The following is a 23,066-nucleotide window of genomic DNA, read 5'->3' as shown; positions in this document are numbered from 1 at the left end:
CATCCCCCAAAATCCAACCGTTAAAACATTATTTCCCAACTCGGTGGCACCGAAAAGAATCCCGATGGTACCGAGTTGCACTAAATGTGGCAACTTTTGAATTCTCGGTGAGACCGACATAGGAATCTTGGTGGTACCGATACGATGACCTAGACTGGTTTCCAAATCTCGGTGAGACTAACTTCAAACTCGGAAATTCCAAAACTTGAAATCTTCTCAACAGAATGTTCGTCACACAATCTCGATGGCACCGATAGGAATGTTGGTTGTACCGAGGTGGTAGGGTTGGCATAGGATCTGCCTAAATGTAAAATCGGTATGGCCGAGTAGCAAATGTTGGTGGCATCGATTTTTCTTATGTGGCTTGGGATAGATTTATTTTGTGGGAAGATGGCCGAGTATTTTTGGTGGCTATATCTAAGCACTTGAGCAACCAATTCATCATAATACCTCATCCCCTTTTAATAGTATTGGCTTTCCATGGACTCAAAGTGATTTCTCACAAAGTATAAAATGTAGTGTCTTCTTGCTTGAAGCTTGAGCCAATTCTATTCCTTCCTTGCATCAAAGGGGCATCTCCTCACAATCCTGCCAAAGCTCTGTGTGGACTATACCTGAAACATGTTAGGTAAAAGTGTTAGTCCAAGAGACAATGTATGTTGTTATGAATTATCAAACCACCAAGGGAGCATATTGTGCTTTCAGTATCAATTCGTCATTCATCACACTCATCCCTAAGACTGATTCTCCAACAACTCCAAATGATTACATGCATATCTCTTTGCTTAACTGTGCAATCAAAATCATTACTAAATTGCTTGCCAAGAGGTTGCAGAAGGTTATTCTCAAGCTTGTCCACAAGAACAAATATGGTTTCATTAAAAACAGATCCACCCAGGATTGATTAGCTTTGGCCTATGAGTATATCAGTCAATGCAATTCTTCAGACAGAGAAATCATTGTGTTGAAGTTGTATTTCAAAAAGCAATTGACCTCATTGATCACCACAGTATTAAAGAGATTCTTATTGCCATAGGTTTTAGTTCTAGGTGGCTTATGTGGATGGACATGATTTTCCCTCCTGGCTATTCCTCGGGCTCGGTGCTTCTTAATGGAACAACTATATTAAAAGCAAAAGAGGGTTTAGACAAGGTGATCCTCTATCTCCTCTTTTGTTTGTTTTAGCTGTTGATCTGTTGCAATCAATGATGAATGAAGCCATGAATAATAACCTTATCAAGAGACATCTGGAAGCTCACCCTCGCCCTGATTTCTGAGTCATTCATTATGCAAATGATACTCTTCTCTTGATGCCAGCCTGCACAATTCATTGAAACAACTTAAGAACTTGTTGCTGCACTTCTCACTATACACATGCTTAAGGTTCAACTATGAGCAGTCTACTATGGTCCCAATTAACATCAGCCCTGCAAAAATGAAAATCTTGGCCAGAAACTTGGGTTTCACAATTAGTGCTTTCCCTTTTACATATTTAGGCCTCCCTCTTAGCTTGCTCAAACCTAGATTCAAGGATTTTGTGCTTGTCATTAAGAGAATTGACAAAAGATTGTCTAGTTGTTCAACTTTTCTGTCCTATGGGGACAAACTTACTCTAGTCAAATCAACTTTTACAAGTCTCCCCACATTCTTCATGAGCAATTTGATGTTGTCTGCTAGCATTGTGAATGCGGGTAGGCGGACGTCTGAGCAGTCGGTATCAGTGTGGAGATTTTTAAATCCGACGGTTTGAAAGGGTTTTCTGGTGGGTCGTGGTGTGAGAGTTCGACATGGCGGACGTTCGGACTGCCCTAGAGCTCCCCGTCATTTAAGGTTGGGCTGTGAGATTTCGGACCGGTCCGGCGCAATTTAGTGACGTGCGTTGGAGGCCTGAAAACGTTTGAACCATGAGGTTTGGACATTTGCGGGCACTTGGGTGATCCGTGTTTGCAACTCTGAAAGTCTGAATACCGTGAAGATCTGTCCATTCTCGTTTATAACCAAACTAGCGAATGTCTCGAAAAATAATGACAGGAAAATGTGGTTTATGCTTATTTTGCCACATATCAGCCGTTGTTTATACGGCCAACGAATTAGTCGATCAGATAGGCCAGCCAGCACGCCGAACACGGTGTTTGCAACGAATTGTGTTTTCACGGGACGAAGTACATGGGGTTGGGTATCTTGAACACGCGGTCGCCGACGTTATCGCCCTGAAGGTCGCTCCACTGATCCCCGACGTTGCCGCGGATCCTGTAGCCCTCGTCCACCAGCTGCTTCCTCATCGCCGACTTGAACAGTGACGAGCTCTGCCCTCGGTACTCGGGAGTTCTGCACACACATTTCGATCAGGTTCACACTGGAACCAACGAAACCAAGAGGGTGTTGGTACGGTACCTCATCATGAGCCTCTCGTACCCTGAGAACCCCTCTGACTCCAGATTCTGGGACGTGCAGGAGCCCAGGGTCTCCTCGTCCCTCCCGGAGAGAAGGAAGACCTTGAATCCCTTGTCCTGCAACGCCTCGAACAACCCGAGGACCGGAGGTATCCCCGGGCAGCCTCCTTGGCTAGCCCACTTCTTGAAGGCCATGGGATCGTACGCCCTGAAACACACGACACGATATATATATTATTCGCTGCCTACTTGAAAGTTGAAACACGTTGTGTCGTTGCACTTGCGCAGAATGAAACGCGTACCCGAAGCGCTTGGCTTGGTAGTAGAGCAGGTTGGAGAGGCAGGTGTCGTCGATGTCGAAGATCCAGGCGTCGAGGCCGTCGGCGGCGGCGGCGATCTGGTCGACGTACGCGGACACCTGCTCCATGACGCTGTCAAGGTCCCTGCCGTACTGGCCCCGGGTCATGTAGGTCTTGACGTACCCGACGCACGGCGCCGGTACCGTGCGCCAGCCCCTCGCGTTGTTGGCCTCCACCATGACGCGCCAGCTGAGGCAGCCGGCGTCGTCGTGCGTCGCCGAGCTCGGCCAGAAGCACGGCTTGGCGCAGCTCACGAAGCCGCCGCCAAGGGAGAGGAGATGCGTGAGCGTGATCACCACCCACAGAGCAAGCGCCTGGGAGGAGGCCATCACCATCAGGGGAGCAATGCCGCCCGGGATTGCCAAACAGAAACAAACGTGGGCTGGCTGAATGAAACACTCGAAATAATGAGTTGGTACGTACGAGTACGTAGGTAGGAGTAGGAGAAACAAAACACACCACATATCATAGTATCAGTCAAGAAAAGAGAGAGCTCGACAGACTCTTTCCAGGTCACTATCATGTTCCATTTCCAAACAAAAAGGGAAGGAATGAAGGAAGGAGTAAGGAAGATCGTAATCTAACCTGGATCGACGCGCCAATAATGCTCGCGGCAGGCGCGAGGCAGGGCAGACGGGTCGATCGAGACCGGTGTCCGAGTCGAGTAGCAGCAGCCGGCGTACGTGTGGATTTTATAGGGAGGGGGATCCAGGCCCGGAAGGTTCACCACAGAACCGCGTCGTGAGTCATCGCCCAGTGGAAGCAAAAGAATAGGAATGATTAAGCCATGGAAGATGCATGCGGCCTGCTTTGGGGTTAGGATGGATGGTGCCCCCTTTGCACCGCCAACGCAGCGCGCTCCGGTGCGCGCCACGTCAAAGCAACCGCGCCGCCACTGATCGTGTGTGTGATAGCTACCTCGGCAGAGTTGGCTGGGCTGCTCTTTCTTAATCGATCAAGGCTGATGGTGCTGGTCAACAAGCGCTGACATAACAAAGCAAACGTTGGGTTGGGAATTGCACGAGTGGAAAGACATTGACCACCAGATGGGAACCAGGCCCTTTTTGCCGGTGCCGGCCATGTACACCGGCCCCACGCGCACACGACAACAAAGTCCACTGAAATCCACTCTGGATGAAGGAGGGATTTAGGAATAAGGTCAACTTCAACGACGCCACGGACATTCGTTTTATTCAGATTTTATCTGTTTGGACTGAGCAAAGAACGTCGTCACACCCTTTTCATTTTTCAAAACATAACGCCCGCGTGTGTGGACATTTGCAAACTGCTCGCATGCATGGATTATTATTCAGGGTTTTTTTTTACGAATCTTGACAAGTTTTGTCAGATTTTCTATGTCACGTAGGAATGGGTTAGTGTGTGGGCGTTTGATTAGTTTGTCCACACGCCCGTTACACGCACGCAGAGTCACGGCTGCCAACCCGACGTGTGGTGGAACTGGCGTTGCGCCTACACGTCTGCATGCGTGTCAGTTGCCATGTTTTCAGTGTTACATGGAGTGAAACCGTCTTGCCATGTTTCCAGTGTTACATGGCAATTGAGTGGAACTGTAGTCGCGCGTCACACGTCTGTCAGTTATCATGTTTTTTCCAGGATTACATGACAACAGGGTGGAACTACCGTCGCGCGCCCACACGCCTGTACGCCTGTCAGTTGTCATGTCTTTCTTGTATTACATGGCAATGTAGTTGTTCAGACATGATGACTGTAGTTGAGTAACCATGGCAACTGTAGTTGTCCAGTTAAACAGCAATTGTCATGGTTCAGCAGGGGGCACGCGGGAGTGTGAGGTGTGAGGTCAGTTGTGCGGATCGCGCGGGCAGAAGGCCGAACGTGTGGGTATTAGCTGTTTTTTTCACATGCATGTGTGTGGGCTGTTTTCCTCACACACCACACGATGCATGTGGCAAGACCCCTTTAACGTCCACACGTGTGGGCAATATCAGATCTTTTTTATGTTTATGCTTGTAATGCGTCCAACGGATGAGATTTAATAAAAAAAATGGACCCAAAATTCGCTAGAGTCATCGCTGGCGGCCATATACAGTTTCATGCCGATGAAAACGCCAACGGCACCCATGCCGGCCTATAAAAATAATCACCCCACATAGTTTTCACACCAACAAACAAATGCCACGGTCGGCACCCATGCAAGCCTATAAAAATAATTACCCACCATAGTTTTCACAGCAGCAAACAAACGTCAATAACCGACACACTTGCTAGCCTACAAAAAATAATCACCCCTCATAGTTTTCATGTTGGCAAACAAATGCCAATGGCCGACACACTTGCGAGTGCATAAAAGTCGGCCAAAGTTTATGTCTCGCGACCTCCTAGTTCATGTCGGCACACAAGCCATCATACAATGACGTTGCTCTTGGCTGTAGCTCAGTCATCCAGTTCAAGCATCTCCTTTTGCTTCCTCTCGAACCAACTTCTTCACTTCAGGGAGAACTTGCTCAAGTCCATGATCATGAAAGCTGGTGACACCTCTTTTGTTTTGGTGTTTGCATTGATGGCCTCGATCTCGAGCTTCTTTCTTTGGACGACCTCCTCCATGTCGAGCTTCCTCCTCTTGACGGCTTCCTCCCTATCGAGCTTTTTGTTTGGAGCTCCATGTAAGCCTTCATTTGCTCCTCTTTTTCTTGGTGCTTCCTCATGTCCATTGGTTCCTTTTGGATCATCATGCTTTGCAAAGTTTCTTGCAAGGTGACGGTTATCACATTGCGCTTCTCTTCCACCTTGGAGTTGGTATTACCCCTCTGCCTCTTCACTTCATCGCCATCCCCAGGCACAGTCGCCGGTCCTTCATTTTTCTTTAGAGCGCCATATTGATATTTGAACTTGGGGAAATCTTTGATGCGCGTCCAACAACGGATGAGGATGAATGGCTTGTTCGCATGCCAGGCCTGCCTTGAAGGCTTCCAAAGTTTGGAATGCCTACACAATCAAAACGAAGGTCGCAATGAGATAAGGACTGACACATAATGCAACAAACATGAACATGGCATTGAAACAAAGAGAAACGGTTCATACCAAGTCACCCACGCCTAGGCCACTTACGGGACGGGCTTCAACACTCTCAAACGCAACACGAAATTTGTTGCGTTCTTGTTGAATAAACCCCCATCTCTTTTGGACTCAGTTGATTCCACTCGTGCTCGCAAACTTATAGGGTTGGGCGGGACTTCCTACATTCATGAAAAGTTGTATGAACTCTCCACCCAAATAGGCACCTTTTTGGTCGGTCCCGGTCTTGGGATCTCGCCCTATTTCCTTCCAACTCTCGCCAATCAACATGTCATCATCTTTGGTGTATGATCATGTGCTAATGCTTTGCTTCCTCTTTTTTGCATTGGCTCTTTGGATGAGCTCAACGATAAACAATGGCTCGTCATAAATGTCTACGCCCTCTTCTTCATCTTTGCAATAGATGTCTTCATGCCATGTGTTGCCATGGTCGTTGGACTATTCTTCTTCGTTGTCACCAAAGTGTTCGACACCATCTTGGCTGCTACTGTCTTGGTTTTGGGTCTCGTTGAGATCGAAGGCTTGGCCTTGACCCTCAAGGTGGAGGGCTTGGCCACGGCCCTCGTAGATGACGTTCTCCATGAAATTGTTGAAGTCGCGATTGTCTTGCGCCGGCGTTGGGTTGGGCATTTCGTCAAACAAGTTGTGAGCGCCAGGGAAGGTTTTGGTCATAGGGATCGACTGTGTTTGCTTCCTTTCTATGTCGGCGGGCGACTCGACGGTGGGACTAGACCCAAGAATGACGTTGAGGTCGATAATGGACGTGAGGGTGAGGGTGGCCGGCACGATCACATTGTCGTCTAGCGACGTTGAGAACAAGGTCCGAGCATGCTCGTGCGCCGTATGAACACCAGTCGTATGCGGTATTATGGAGGAGCTTAGTGACTAGCCTTGTGGAGGACAAATGATCGACGAGCATGTGCTCGAAACGGCCATGGCGGCGGCGAAAAGAACGACCGACGCAGGTTGACAGAACCCTAGCATGAGGATGTTGTGTGATGTTGCTCTCTGTGTGGCCTTGGTGATGAGGGCCTCGTTGTCCTCAATGGCGGCCTTGTGTTGCATTGTGGCAGCCTCAAAGGCGTACTCGGCACCGGCTTTCCTTTCGGCCTGAACGGACCTTCAGGCTCTCCTCTTGGCCGATTCTTGGTCTAGTCTCTTGACCACCGCCGGTGTGAGGTCCGACCTTGGCTTGTTCTTCTTCTTCTTTGTTGCTGGACAGGCAGAGGTGGCAGCCTGGACAACGGCGGCGGGTTGCTTCTGAGCGTCGGCCATGTAACAGGCGGGCGAGGGAGGGTGAAGAGCTCTTGGGAAAGAGGTGGAAATGAGAGTGGTGTGTCCCCGACTGACGGATCAGGCGAGGAGAAGGGCGCGCATCCTGCCCGTCCAGGCACTGTTCATTTGGACACAAACGCGGTCCAAATTTGGGTCGTAAATGGGTCGAGGACGGATAGAAAATGGACGCCCGCCCATTTATGGCCGCTCTTTGGGCCGTAATTTGTGTCCGTTTCGACCCAAATGGATGCGGCCGGACAAAATGGGGCATGCCAACTCCAACGGACGGGGATTTGGTCCCCCTTTTTGTTCATTTGAATTGGTTGTGTGGCATTGTCGTCGCGTTTTTTAGCAAATTATCTCAGTTTAGACATTCTATGCATATTAATCAAAAAACAAATGAAAATGAAAAACTTACCATGATTAAACAAAAAATTCGCATGGTTTTATATCACAATAAATTAAAAAATCGTAGTTTACAATCAAATAAATTTAAAATTATACCAAATACATTGAAAGAAATATAGCAAATAGATCTATCGGTTGCCTATGTAAATCCACATGTGCTCAGAGAATAAAGTTGCATGTGAGTTGTCCAATCACACATTTTTTATACAATTGGGTGAACTATGCAAACATTGCTGCTCCATACTCAAACTCAACATTTCATCCTGAAAATCCAACCTCTGCTCAAAGAGGTGCTCATCATGCCCATCCTCTACGATCATGTTGTGCATTATCACACAACATGTCATCGCCACCCATATCCTTTGTCGACTCCATGTTCTAGAGGGGTGTCAATTAATAGAATATCGATATTGGAGCACACCAAAAGCATGCTCTGTTGGGAAACGTTGCATGGAAAACAAAAAAATTCATACATGCATCCAAGATCTATATATGAAGATGTATAGCTACGAGAGGGGGAGTGCATCTACATCCCCTGTAGATCTCTAAGTGGAAGTGTTAAGAAAACAGGTTGATATAGTCGTACGTCTTCACGATCCAATCACGATCCGTCCCGATCTAGCGTCGAACGTACGACACCTTCGTGTTCAGCACACGTGCGGCTCGATGATGTTTCCTCCTTCTTGATACAACAATCAAGGGAGGAGAAGTAGATGGGATCTCAACCAGCACGACGGCGTGTTGGAGATGGTGTTGGAGCAATCCCTACAGGGCTTCGCCAAGCGCTATCGTATATGCGATCTCACGAGAAAACAAAGTAAAGGGAGAGGGAGGGCTGCCACTAGGTCGTGGGGATTGGTGTGTGCATCCCCCCTCCCCTCGACTATATAGGAGGCAAGGGGGAGAGGGGAGGCACAACCTTGACCCCTCCTCCAAGGGAGGGGCTGGCGTCCAAGGGAGGAGTCCTCCCTTCAAAAGGAAGGGAGGAGTCCCCTTCCTCTAAGGCATCTCCGGAGTGCCTTGTCCCTTTGGGAATCTTGCCCCCAAGCCTCATTCGCCTCTAGGGGCTCATGCACCTGGCCCAAGCTGGCTAGGGCACACCTCCTACGGTCCATGTGGCCCCCCGGGGCCGGTGGACCCCCGGAACCCTTTTTGGCACCCCGGTACACTACTGGTAATGCCCGAAACCTTTTCGGAGATCAAAATAGGACTTCCATATATAAATATTTACCTCGGGACCATTCCGGAACTCCTCGTTACACTCGGAATATCATCCGGAACTCCAAACAACATTCGGTCACCAACGTACATATCCTAATACTGCTCTAGCATCACCAAACGTTAAGCATGCGGACCCTACGGGTTCGAGAATCGTGTAGACATGACCGAGACACCTCTCTGGACAATAACCAATAGCGGGACCTGGATGCCCATAGTGGTTCCTAGACATTGCATAAAGATCTTCATCGTCAGAACCACGATGTCAAGGATTCAGTTAATCTTGTATGCAGTTCCCTTTGTCCATAGGTATGTTACTTGCCTGAGATTCGGTCGTCGGTATATCCATACCTAGTGCAATCTTGTTGCCGGCAAGTCTCTTTACTCGTTCCATCATACAAGATCCCATGGCTGACTCCTTAATCACATTGCTTGCAAGCTTCTTGTGATGTTGTATTACCGAGTGGGCCCAGAGATACCTCTCTGTCACACGGAGTGACAAATACGAGTCTCGATCTATGCTAACCCAACAAACACCCTCGGAGATACACTAGTGGAGAAATGTCTAGCCACAACTCCTGTTGGTGTCGCTTCGTTTTCAACAAACGCCACCACTAATATTTTAAAATAATGCTGGTGTTGGCTAAATTTGTACGTAATTGCTATGCACATAGTGGTGGCATTGAAATTTTTCCCAACATCACTTGTATGTGGACCCCAACGCTATCACCTTTCAAATATTATTGTTGGCGTGGCTGAAATACCTACGCCAGCACTAGGCATCGTAATTGTGCCGTGCAACTTGTATGACACACCATAGGTATATTTTATGGGGCCCACGGATACTGTGGTGGCGTTCCTAAATGTGAAACGCCATATATATAGGGGATTATTCCATCTGTGCCCCAAATTCCTTAGTTGTGCTCAGTTTTCCCCACGCTTCAAACTTTTGCTCACTTTTCCCCTCTCCCTTAGCTGAAACTCTCACAAATGTTGATAACAGGCGTTTGCCGTCTTGGCCGTTAACTGACTTGTGGGGCTATGTTGAACTCTGTTGACTGTGGCTGTGGCTTCGTTGGTTGGGCCGTGTTTGTGTTCATAGGACGGGCCCGTTAGTTTGTTGGTAATAAATTAAAAAAGCCTACTATCGATGGATGCAGCCTGCTATGCATGCCTGTCTTTGGCATCGATGTAGCCTGCTATGCATGCGAACACCGCCACGCACGCATCTAGTGACCTAGACCTAAACGCATGCATGCACGCCGACACACACGCATCGATCCGTGCCGCACGGTTGCCAGTGGATTCAGTCGCTCCGCAAAGTCGTTTCACGCGTCGCAGGCATACGTGCCGGTGGCAGAAGGGGCAGGCTGCACGCACGCTCGCACGCTTGCGTCTATATGTCGAGGCATCAGTTCACGCCGCACGGCTGCCGCTCGATTCAGTTGTGCCGGTGGCAGAAGGGGCATGCAGAAGGGGAAGCCGCCAACGCAGAGCACGCAGAAGGGGGAGACAGGCAACGCCAACGCAGCAGGGGGAGGCAGCCGCCAACGCAGAGCACGCTCGCTTCGATTCACGCTCACACATTGATGATCGCATCGGTTCACACAGCAGCACTGAGTCACGATCTACGCCGTTTGCGCGTGTACCCACTTCGTCTCCCCCGGTTATTTAAACTGCCCTTCATTGCCTCTTCTTCTACAGATCCATCTGCGCCTCCCACTTCTCTTCTTCCCCCAAAAGCCAGAGCGGTTCCACTCAGCGAAGCGTTCAAGATGCAGTTCTACGGGCCAACATTCCAAGAGCCTCCCACCGTGCCGGAACGGCGGTACCCCGCCAACGTCGTCGTCGAGGAATCGCTCCGCGTGTGGGCGTTCTCACACTGGAGGGGTAGCACTAAGCTTGCACGGGGGTTCCTCCGTGCGGGCTTCGACCACCTCCCTGCGGGCTCACCGCCCATGTTCAACCTCGTGGAGCAGCGTCCCCACGCCAACGCTCTACCGGTAGGGCTCGTCGTCCACTTCACCAACAGGTTCGATGCCTACCACCTGCTCGGCAAGGTGTATTGGTGTGGGTGCGAGTTCATCGCATTCACCACCTATAACATCTTCACCGACTTCGAGAGCATCTTCCCCACTCGCGACCTCATGCACAGCCTCCCGTACTACCTCGGCGACAACGGCCTTGAGGAGGAGGAGTACTGAAGCCGGCGGCAAAGAAGACGGTGAAGTCGGCGGTTAAGGTGAAGACGACGGTGAAGACATGGCGGTGTTGCCCTAGCTACCCTATCTAGTATGTAGTATTAGTTTGGTGTGTGTGTTTCCCGACCTAGCTACCCTAATTATTATTATCTATGTAAGAAATTGGTGTCGTGTTATATGTCCCAAGAACTTATGTTGCCCTAGCAACCCTATCTAAGTTAAGTTATGTGTGTTATATTAATGCTTTGTTATGTTTGTATTTTGTTTGTCCCAAGTTTAGACACGGCTAATTGGCATGGGAAAAATTAACCAACTAACTAAAAATGATCTGTTTATAGATGCCTTCTAAAAATAAGAACATATTGTACATTTGTACACGGCTTTGGTTTGCTGAGCTCTGTATTTTTTAGGTATTCCAAGAATACTTTGGTTTTCAGAAATATTGAAGTATCAAATACTTTGAGATGTTTGGCTTTAGTCAAAAGTGTAGTTTTATATACTTTAATCCCTACTTTAATATGTAGAAAACTACACTATGTTTGAAGTATGGTTGGACCTCTTTTTCCAATCATGAAGTATAAATTACACTATGTAGAAAACTACACTTTGAGATGTTTGGCTTTAGTCAAAAGGATAAATGAAGGGACCCATAAAGGAAAGCCAAAAAAATTCCTCAATGAGATAGAAGAGATTGGGCAATCAAATTAATGAAAAAAGCAATCAAAAACAAAAAAGAACAAAGAAATCGTTCCTAAACAAAAAAAGAAACATCACTTGTTTCTGGGCCTCATTTATCCTTTGTGGGACTATTGCAGCTTGATTCTCTTTGGGCCCGCAAACTAGGTTTTTTTCTAGAAGAACTGACGAACTCGAGGACAAAAGTTTGGCAAGTGCGACAGAGAAGAGATGAACTTGATGTATATCCCTCGTGCTGCTCAAGTACTGCTTACTGTCATCTCACGAGCTAGGGTATGACCCAACACTCGAGGTTATTAGCTAACAAAATAATCCTATCACTGAACTGGTAGTTGTCTTCTGTCGAAACTGAAAGTGTCGAAACTTAACACTAAACTGCATACATTCAGAGATCGACAGTTGCACTAAACAGAGTTGCATTTGAGATAAAGAGACGAGGATTGCTAAACAGTGGCAACAACAGTAGACAAACATCTCTAATGAGAGATGGCCATCAAGTAAAAAATTCCTAGAGCAAGTATTCCTAAAGCTATCAGATTGGATTGCTTCTTCAACTCAATAAGCTGCTTGAAGTTCTTGTTCATCTTCTTCAATTCCATCTTCAGTTCGACATCTACCACCGTCGGGTATTCCGGACGCGCTGCTGCTGCCGGAGCGCCACTGTGATGGGGCAGATTGAACTTGCGGATTGCATCCCCCCTCGAATCCAGCAAGCCCAACCCTTGAAGCCTCTGGATGTAATCATCCATCCACTCGAAATGGTGGCATTTCTTCACGATCTGGAAACGAAATCATGTAACCTAAATCCAAATCGGACAGAGATAAAGGATGCGAGGAAAACTCAGATCTAACGTGCCCCTCCGGCTTGCTCTCGCATTTGACGAACTCGCGCCCAAAGCTCCCATTCTTCTCCTCCTTCGAAGCCAACTGCTTCAGTGGCGCAATCCGTGGGCAGTCAGTGCATCGAGTCATCGGCACAGGACCATACACCAGCCACGTGGAATGGGGGGCTGACGAGGAGGTCGACATATCGCCCGATAGGAAAAAACAGAGGAATTGGTCGAGAGGAAGAAGAACGAGAAGATGGGGAAAGAAACAGAGGAATTGCTCGATCTGCTGGATGCCTTTGTCTGTCACATGGAGAAGAGGAGAAGGGGAAGCTATATTGACGATTTGCCACATTGTATTTTGCAGTTTGAATATTTGAACCAACTCTTAACACTGACATGTGGTGGTCATGTGCGAAAAATACAATTTCATATGTAAAGTGGGGCAGGTCGTAAAAACCCGAGAAGGACAGTGCAGTAGCCAATCAGGATGCATCACGCGGATCGCGCATGCCTGCCCACATCTGACGGGTGGTGTTTGGCGCTAGGGTATGATCCGACGGCGGACGTTCGACGCTAGGGTTTGGAGCATTTCTGCGGGGTTATGAGCGAGTCAACGGGGTTATTAGGGTTTGACCAGATGTCAAATGGCCATAACTAAATTATAAAAAATCGCAAAAAATATAAAACAAACGTAGTTCGTCTGTTTATGAGACCTAGTTACCATAAAAAAATATAAACTCGGTATAGGGGCGTTTTTTTTGAAAAGTCATTTTTTGAAGTGACCTCTCGAAATCAAGTTCAAATGTTTTTAAAAAATTCAGAAAAAATCAAAATGTTGTAATTCTTGCGCACATAGCCGTCATATGTGACAAGGTTATGAGAAAAAAATATAAACTTGGTGTAGCTCATTTTCATGAAAAAAGCCTTCACAAAAATGAGCTATCACCTATGAACATTTTCACACTTCGTAGAATAGGGAGAGAGGGTTTAGGGTTTGAAAAAAATAATTCAAAAAAAATCAGAAAAATCTCCATAGCTTCATTTTGGAGTGAATAAGAAGGATCTGAACTTACTTTTTCATTTTCATATCTAAAACGTGTTATTTGACGGTTTGAATTAAAAGCATATTTTTTCAAAAAAAATGTAGTAATATGAATATTAATCAATAAATAGTGAGACTTCGTTTTTACCCTATATATATGGAACAAGTGTTAATAAAAATATATATGTCTCATTTAGGGAAGGTCAAAAAAAACTTGATTTCAAATAGGGTTGTTTACCCTAGCTTTCGAGCTCGTTTCTAGCGCATTTCTCATTCGGACTATTCACCTAAGAATATTGGACTTGAAATGCTCGATCAAATACACCGCACAGAGCAATGAACCTCCAATGTTCAACTTCAACTTTGGCTCGAATCCAAATTTTGGCCCAAATTCAAATATTGATTTAAATTCAAATTTTGATGGAAATTTGAATTTTGACTCAAATAAGGAACCAAAGTAGAAGCAACATTATTACAACTGATGCCAACATTATTACAACTCATGCCAACATTATTACAGTAGCTCAAAGCTACCAAGTTTTAAGATGCCAACATCTTAATACAAATCTACCAAGTTTTAAGCGATCGACTCGCCCTCAAATTGACAACACAAACATTTTCCAACAACTTAATTCAAATTTTTGACTTGCTCCTTGTGTTTGCAGCTGGCTTCACCGTCTTGCTCCTGGTTTCCCTAGTTGAGATGATCTTTTCTTTCAGACTCTTGTTCCTTTTGATCTTGGGCTTTACTTGGTGTTTTCCCCATGGAGGTGCTGATGGAGTAGTTCCACTCACCGAGCACTTGACGACAATTTGACTGTCATCTATGGGTTCAGTAATCTTTAAAGGCACAATTGGAACAATTACCCCCTCCTCTTCCTCTCTTATAGCTTCAAAACCATCAAAGGTCATGGTTTCAAAATCTTCTGCTTCATTTGATGCTGCATTCTCCACCGCATCTTCAATCTCCATTGCTGCTGCATTCTCCACTGCATCTTCAATCTCCATTGTTGTTGCATTCTCCTCATCATTGGCTGATGTCCATCTTTCCTCCTCTCCAAATGATGCATCCACTGCATTGGTACAAAGCCTAGTAATACGCCCCAGAACTCCACACTTTTTGCAAGCACGCTTCTTTGGTAGACGACCCTCCTCACCTGCTCTAATCCTCTGGTTCCTTGGTCTTCCTGGTGGTCTAGTAATGACAGGAGCGTGGAGTTTGAACCCTGGATCTACTATATTCCATTGATCTTTCCCCAATAGTGCAGGCACATTGTCAGCATAAGCAGCCATAAATTTGGCAACAGAGAAATACTCAGAGCAATATTGATCAACTTCACCATCTGCACCCCCGATAACAGTCATCACATGTAGGGCATGTATGCATGGCTTCCCACGGATCTGCCATTGCCTACAAGTACATTCTCTAGTACTTAGGTTCACAGGATACCTCCATACCCTATTTTTAGTGTCAGTATAGGTAACCTCTCCCTCATATGTACCAGATCGAATACATTTCATCTTCAGGCCTCTTGCCTTCAAGTGCAATGCCTTAATCAGTGATGGGAGCATTTGATGACCAACATATTGTGTTTCTGCAATTCTTTTGCGAAGATCCATCTTTATCATGATCATTTGCCTCATCTTGTCAAATGCTTGCCACAACAAGAGCCCTTTCACTGACTTGAACTTTGAATTGAAGCACTCTACAAGGTTACTGGTCACATAATCTACTTTGCAGATTTCATTGAATTTGCTTCTTGACCACACCTTACCATGATGTGCATCCATGTACTCCTTCACAAGAGGATTTTGAGCATACAACACTCTCAAATGGTGTTCATGCTTCCTTTTGTTGCATGTGTATGATGCTGGCCATAAGTTCTCATCATAAACTTTACCTTTGAACTTCTTTTTGAAATTATGCGCTAGGTGTCGCATACATTCCCTATGCTCCACTCCAGTGAATACAATTTCCACTGCACTCTCTAAACCCTTGCAAGCATCTGTGTGTATAGCCAAACCTGGGGGTGTGCCTATAATGTTGCGCAACTGCTGCAGAAACCAGACCCAACTTTCCTCAGACTCTGCCTCCACCACACCAAATGCAACTGGGAATAGCCAGTTGTGTCCATCAACTGCAGAAGCTGCTACTAGCTGTCCTCTCCATCTTCCAGTCAAATGTGTAGCATCTACAGCCAAATAGGGCCTGCAACCATCTAGAAACCCCTGCCAGCAAGCCTTGAAACAAACAAAAGCCCTTCTGAAGCACTCCTTCTGAAATGACTTCCCTTTTATTTTGAACTGAACTATATGCTTGTCAATCTCTACAACACTCCCTGGACTTGCCATCTCCACTTCAGCTTTGAAAGTGTAAAGCAGCTGAAAACTGTCATTCCATTGACCATTAATTCTGTCAAGAGCCTTTTCCCTAGCATTGAAAATTCTCATGTAAGGAATTTCTATCTTGTACTTCTCAAAAAGCTTCCCATGGAGTGTTGTTGGACCAAGTCCAGGTTCTTCTCTCAGCCAATCCAATATAGCATCTGCCACCCACCTAGTTTTTGCTAGCTTGGTTTTGGCCTTCCCCCCTCCCCCTCCAGGTGGACAGGTGTGCTTGTGTGGGTTTTTCTTTAGCTGAAACAAAATAAAAGGGTAAAAAATAGTTAAGAAACCTTACTCAACAATCTGAAACTAAATTACTAACTAAACTTGGATTACCTGAATATATTTGCTCTTTCTCATACGAGATGCATGCAACTTCCACCTACACCTAGGATATGGACAAAAAACTGTGAACCTTGCTGGCTCACTCCTTTTAATCTTAATAGGTGTTTTTAGATATAATGCACCATGTTGTCACTGCATTCCGACAGTCCACCATTAAATGGTACCTACACTAAGCTCAGGTTTTCCCTGTTCCACTCAATTGTTGGCATGTCATCACCATCGTATTCATCCTCGATTAAGCTGTCCATGTTCTCCACCTTCTCTTCATCGTCAGTGTCATCAAACCTAGCTTGGCTGATGGGCTCCTCCATATATTCGTCATCCACTGCTTGCTGACTGGCTACATCGACCAGTTCAGGAAACATCATCTCGTCTTCATCATCATTTGTAGGCACTGCCTCGTTAGGTTCTGCATCCTCTTCTACACCAACTGCAGAAGGTACACGAGAAGCAGCAGCTGAATCGGAACCACAATTGGCAGCAGGCATGTTGTGGCTCCATGAACCACTTGCTTTACTTGGTGTCGACCTACAAGGAGTGTCGGGGTGCTGGCTATTAGCACAGACAAATGATGTCTGAACTCCCTTCCCCTTCACCCGTTCTGCGCGTGGCTGAAGCACATCGATTTGGACTTTACCGAATCGGCAGCCAGCAATCCCAGCAAACAGCACCGGCATATGATCGTCGCAAGTTAGTGGGAGAAATCTTTGCTCGTCACTGCTGAAGTAATTCAGTTCAACAGCATCGGCATCACTCCAGGGATAGGTGTTTCTTAGCTCAGCTTGCAAATCTTTGAAAGATATGCTGGTTTCTACCACTTTGGGATAGAAAAATGATGAAGTCAAATGCGGTTTAGTACCACGCAGCTCACTAGTTTCCATTCTAATCGCCAGCCGGAAAGCCAGCGCGGGATCAATCCTATTTTGTTGAAGGAAATAAAGGCTTCGGTTAGCCGAGTAAAATCAAGCACAAATTCGAACGATTCAAGCAAACAGAAGTCAAATACGCCCTACAATACGACTTATAACGTCAAGTCAAGAGGAAACAATGCTTACCCAGGTTTAATCCATGAATTATCTGCCGCGGATTCGACCCAATCCTCTCCACGGGCGACTGCATTCCGGGCGTCCTCACTCAACATCGCCATGTAATCCTAGATGGGGAGGTGGGCTATATCTGGCGGAGACGCGACGTCGCCGACGAACGAAATAGGGGCATAGGGTGGAGGAAACAACTGCGGTGGATGCGGCACGACGCCGGCGGAGGAGGCGGGGCGGCGCGGTGCAGTGCGGCCTGTCTAGATATGTTTCAGATTCAGACAAGCTGCCCAATATGTGTCACCTTGCGGTCCCACCCGTCAGCAAGCAACAGTAAGCCGGAGACTCGGCCCCACTCGTCAGCAATTAACGGTCAATGGACGGTCAAGGCAACAAACGGCCGCTATGAGCATTTGTGAGAGTTTCAGCTAAGCAAGAGGGGAAAAGTGAGCAAATGTTTGGAGCGTGGGGAAAAGTGAGCACAACTAAGGAACGAGGGGCACTAATTTAAATATCCCTATATATAGTGAACCCGGTTTGGTTAATCATAGGCAATCTTTTGACGGCGGTACTCTCTTATGTGTGTATACAGATTGGCGAACACCGACCTCTTGCTTCGATCCATTATGAGCCATAGGCGACTACTTTTGTGTGTATCCTTTAAGTATGTAATTAATGCCCATATATAATTTTTGGTCTCCATTTTTTAACAAATGCTTGCATGTGTATGTAATAATATGTTGAAATGTTTTTTGATCATTTTCTGTAGGCACTGTGGAAGTGCATGATGCATGCTGAAATATATGTATATATATATATATAGGGTCGTGCTATTCGTCATCCTGGGTGAGGAATAGTTATTCTTCACCCCCCTCTATTATTAATATCAATGCACCGTAATTTTATGTTTCGTAAATTTTGTCTTATTTTATATGTAAAGAGACACCGCAAAAAATATAATCAACGTAAAAATATTTTATGTCATGTAAAATTACAAACATACAAAAATAGTGCAAGAAATTCAATTTTTTCTGGTCTTGTGACCTATGTTTTTGTTTTTCTTTTGTCAAATTTTACGTTGTGCATCAATATAAATGTAACTATTTGTATTTCAAAAATATATTTTTTTGTAAATTGATCGTAAGATTATCTTGGGTGAAGAATAAATTATTCTGCATCCTGGGTGATGAATAGAGTTTCTATGTATATATATATATATATATATATATATATATATATATATATATATATATATATATATATATGTGTGTGTGTGTGTGTGTGTGTGTGTGTGTGTGTATGGATCGAACTATAAATGTGTTCTTCAAAGTCGCGTTGGAAGATATGAATCAGAAAGGAGAAACACAATTATTACGTCCATGTAAGAAGTGTGAAAACATAGTTTTGATTGACCCTTCTACTTGTCGTGTGAAGATGCACTTGTTTATGGTTTCATGTCTGGTTACACAGGGTGGGCAAGTGATGGTGAGGAAGCAGAGGATGCCGAAGTCGAAGGGGTGGTACATGATGATGTGTGAGAAGGTGTGAAGAATGTTTTAGAAAATGAAAACCACCTCGACGGGCAAGAAAAACGCAACGGTAAAGAACTATCGAAGAAGGAAGATCTAGATGATTATGACCAATGTGGCATCTATAAAGAATAAGATTACGTTATTCACAAAGAGAAGTATAAGAAAAGATGCAAAACCACGTCATATGCAGGAACTCCCATTCAAAGCCCCCGCACAAACAAGAAAAATCAAGAAACAACGTCGTACGTGATTTTTATCTATCTATTATTAATTCGGAAGCATTCAAATGAATTTTATAATATGAATGTAACAATTATCCATATTTTAACATTTTTGTGTTGACCGTATTTTATTATTCTACATGTGTATTGACCTTTGAAAGTTGAATTAGATGTAATTTTGAAAGGAAAATAGCTAAGACGTTAGTGACATCACCAGTGCTATAGAAAAGATACCTATGGCGTTGGTGATGGTGACGTCACCAACATCATAGTTATTTTCCCTTTGTCTTTGTCAATTTGGGGAGGGGGGAATGTTCACAGCAAAACTTTCATTTCGCGTGCCAGAACCTCCGCTCCTCATGCCGCCGCCGCCACCGCCACCTTTGTCCTCGCCCCCAACCATCATCGTGTCGCCGACCCCATACACCTCGACCTCGTCGTGTCTTATTTACCCCCTCCCCGACCGTCGCCCACCTTCCCCTCCGGTCACTATGTTGTTCGAGCCGCCATCGCCCCCAATCGCCTCGACCTCGTTGTTGCGCCTTTACTCCCTCCCCTGCCGGCCACAACAACGTCGATCTCCCCGCGACTTCTTTACGCCATCGCCCGCCGTTGTCCACCTTCCCTGTCGGTGCCAACATCTCCATTCCACTAGTAAGTGATTGAAATTTTGAGGAAATATACGTGGTTAAAATTTTGTCTCGATGGTAATGTGGTTGCTTGTTTATTGTTTGCGGCGAATGCATAGGGTTGCCAATGTTTTGGCGAAACATTGATTAATTTTCATTATGTCAAATTTCTTGCAACCAATATGTTCTATTTTCAGCAAAGGTCATGCCAAAATTTTGTATTTTGTATATGAATTAATAAGTATATGTCATATTTGTTTTTGTAGATGTCCAATCGAACAGACGACATTGTCGGCTCTTCTTCGATACATTCGGCAAATGGTGAAGATGTATATAGGGATGCACAGGGCGAGGAAGATTATGATCATGGGGAGGTTAATCCAGAGGTTAATCCAGATGACTTCTATGTGAGAGGTGATGGCTATGCAAGTGCTCCTAGTGATGAAGAGGATACTGACGAGTATTCTCCCGAGGAAGAGGTGGAGGTAAATGAGCATGTTTCAAAATCCAAGAAGCAGCAAAAACCTAGGAGCCTAAATGCTATCGGCACCGACAGGCTTGTCATCACACGAGTTAACGAGACTAGTGAGCCTGTTAGTCTGCGGAAAGCCGTTGCTCACTATGACAATGCCCTACGTGTCATCCTTCGAGACGTTTGCTCCATTAACGAGACAAATTTAAGGGATATGGTCAAAGCTAATCTGCGAGAACTCCTCATAAGAAGGGTGCATGCAAGATTCAAGTTTCCTGACGAGTAAGCAACCTATCGTACCCAAAGAATCAGGTAAACAACCATGCAATCCATAAGTTCTCAAAGAATTTGAGTTCTTGAAAATCTGCAACAAGAAAAGAGTTTGCAGCGAAACCCGACATAGATATCTCCGAGATCCAGCAGAAGTGGCCTACCATTGGTGTAGATGATTGGAACATTTTCAAGATGCAAAATTAGGAGAACTCAGTGATGACCCAGTCGTCATGGGGAAGGAAATGCGATCAAGGAACTTAAGTAACCACACCCTCAGCAGTCAAGATTTTGTTGCTAAGAGGCACATATGGGACAAGCAGGACGTTGCACTTGCATCAAAGGGCATCCCAAACCACTTCGCACAATTCAAGAACCCCCCTTGAATATAACTATCTAAGGGGGGGCAGTACCATTATGATCATGTGACACGGGAATTTACCACGGACCATCAAACAAGGAAACTAGAAGAAGAATTGGCAAGGTAGCATGCAGAACCTCAGAGCTTGCATGGGTCGTCAGCCAGGTGGAACACTCCTCTTAACCGGTCGATCAACATTACCCTTGGCAAGGATCCGTTAGCACGACCGGTGGGTGGTCATGTGAACGATGTTGGATTCGGTGCCAAATGAGACTATCATTATCTCGAAGATCGCCAGCTGCAACGCCAGAGAAGGAGAGCGAACAAGCGAAGCATTGAACAAAAAGTACTAGAAGCCATAGCCACAACCAACATCAAAGAACACATCAGCCTTCAAAGCAAAGCCCATGCCCCAAGACATGTTGCCTTTAATAATCGAGAGCGTGAATAACTGGATCAAGAATGGCAAACTAGCGTTGTCATCCAAGCTTCGCCCAAGGATAGCTGCACATCTGTCTCTTTCATTGGTAACTCGTCGCCAATGGCTGATCTCAACGCTCTTATGGAAGACACTCCATGCAGTCTCTTAGCTTATGTGCGTGATGAACTATTTAAGTAGCAATTGGGTCAATCATTCACCCGAAAGATACCATGATACACAGAGTATCGATGCATGAGGGGGTCTTCAAAGTTGAGCTCTTTGTTGTTGTAAGGGGTTTCGAAGATATTTCTCCTCTAATACAACCTTCGGGTGCACATAGCCAGTTGACGCTTGCAGGATGTTTAGGTTGGCCAATGTAGTGGCCGAAGAACCAAATTCGGCTAGCAAGCATCCAAATCTCTCCAACCTCGTAGCAGACGAACAATGACAACACATGTGGTCAAGGACTATCTCATTTGGGTCAGATTCAACTAGAAGTGGGTAACAATGACAATGTGCATGTCGGTGAGAACAACGACAATGTGGTTGTCGGCGGTGAGGGCCATGCCAATGGTGGGGATTTTGGCGGTAAGGACAATCTACTTGTCAATCGATACTTGATGATTGAAGAATATCAGAAATCAGCTGCGAGCATGTGCAATCTTGATGGAGCTATGTCTGCTGGTCCCTTCAAAGTGTTCTCATCTATGCCAAGTGATATGCTTGTTCAAGAGGGACATGTTATTCCTTTCCACAAGAGTTTGTTCGGTGAGGACTTCACACCACCAGACACACAGGTGCCACTACATAGGGAAGCATTGTTGATTCCAAACACACTCAATGCGATGATCACAAAAGCATTGCCACACAATATAGCCAGCCAGCCTAAACCGACACACAAGAAGAGAAAGCGGGCAGGTACTAAGACGATGGTCAATGCCGCCAGCCAGCCAGGTCAGAAGAGTAAACTTGTTTGGCCTGTCATTGCATGGTGAAATTACCATTCCCTAGGTGATCCCATTCTTCCGAAGGAGCTCAATGATCTTCTGCACACTCAATTGAGGATCCTGCATGACACAGTTCTATGTAGGGAGAAGTATGCATTCTGTGTTAGAGGTGGATTTCACCCCATTTTTTCAGCGATGGTGCCACAAAATCTTGGTTTGTGCGAAGATTTCTCCACGGAAATATTATATGTGTGGTTCGAAGACATCTTCAACATGTTCTCCCAAAGGAAGCTTAGTTCTTCCTTAGTACGTCTATGGGCAATGAATGCTGCCTACACTGCCAAATGTGAGCTAAACAAGGATGTCACGGTAGCGGACCCTTACCTAATGCACGAGACCAATGTAAATCACCCTAAGCGCTGACAAGCTATGCGGAAGTATTTGACAGACTTCATGATTGCCAACATGGACAACGACTGCCTTCTTGTGCCTACTATCCGAAGTAAGTCGTTTTGTCTAGCTAGATTACTATTTTGTACAATCTCTGTATGCATGATTCCACGTAGAACCATTTACTCGAATTTTTACGCAGAGAACATTGTGTCATCATCATTGTTACCCCAAAGTTCGCCGAAACTTATTTCTTGGATTCGACGAGGAAAGTGAAAAAAGACTACAGAGCCATCAAAAAGATCCTGGGTGAAGAACTTTTCGAGTATACCATACGGGAAGGAGTGATCAGAGACACATGTCGGAAGATCAACAAATTTAAAACGGTATGCTTCGGCCGCAAAACTGACTTTTGTTGCATGCAACAGCTGGAAAATAGTGATATAGATGGCTACTACGTCGTCCACCACATGGAGGAGTACATACGGGAGGGAGAACACCTTAAAAAGAACTCAGACGTCATCGCATGGAGGAAGCAAATGAAGGAAATTAGCATAGGAGCTAAGAGAGATAAATTCAG

The 23,066-nt window shown here is 45.6% G+C and overlaps 1 protein-coding gene across 1 annotated transcript; it reads right to left on the bottom strand.

Annotated features, from left to right (window-relative positions):
• Positions 1 to 1,970: 1,970 nt before the first annotated feature.
• Positions 1,971 to 3,403, bottom strand: LOC123446512 (acid phosphatase 1). The gene is made up of 4 exons (XM_045123088.1): positions 3,338 to 3,403; positions 2,696 to 3,138; positions 2,395 to 2,601; positions 1,971 to 2,328 (listed from the first exon to the last, which is right to left on the bottom strand). Exons 2-4 carry the CDS (start codon positions 3,085 to 3,087, stop codon positions 2,151 to 2,153), a joined length of 777 nt encoding a protein of 258 aa, XP_044979023.1. The 5' UTR covers positions 3,088 to 3,138; positions 3,338 to 3,403; the 3' UTR covers positions 1,971 to 2,150.
• Between the last annotated feature and the right edge of the window lie 19,663 nt (positions 3,404 to 23,066).

This window comes from Hordeum vulgare, chromosome 4H (genome assembly GCF_904849725.1).
Source record: "Hordeum vulgare subsp. vulgare chromosome 4H, MorexV3_pseudomolecules_assembly, whole genome shotgun sequence".
In the NCBI taxonomy this organism is placed as follows: Eukaryota; Viridiplantae; Streptophyta; class Magnoliopsida; order Poales; family Poaceae; genus Hordeum; species Hordeum vulgare.
The sequence above is the reverse complement of the archived record's forward strand: the minus strand, read 5'-3'. Positions and strand labels throughout refer to the sequence as shown.

Bases quoted from the DNA above. Each gene is read 5' to 3' on its own strand.
- LOC123446512 (XM_045123088.1), bottom strand. From the start codon at position 3,087: ATGGTGATGGCCTCCTCCCAGGCGCTTGCTCTGTGGGTGGTGATCACG. The intron at 2,602-2,695 runs GTACGCGTTTCA...CGTGTGTTTCAG, and splicing joins TACCAAGCCAAGCGCTTCGG to GGCGTACGATCCCATGGCCT. The intron at 2,329-2,394 runs GTACCGTACCAA...ATGTGTGTGCAG, and splicing joins TACGAGAGGCTCATGATGAG to AACTCCCGAGTACCGAGGGC.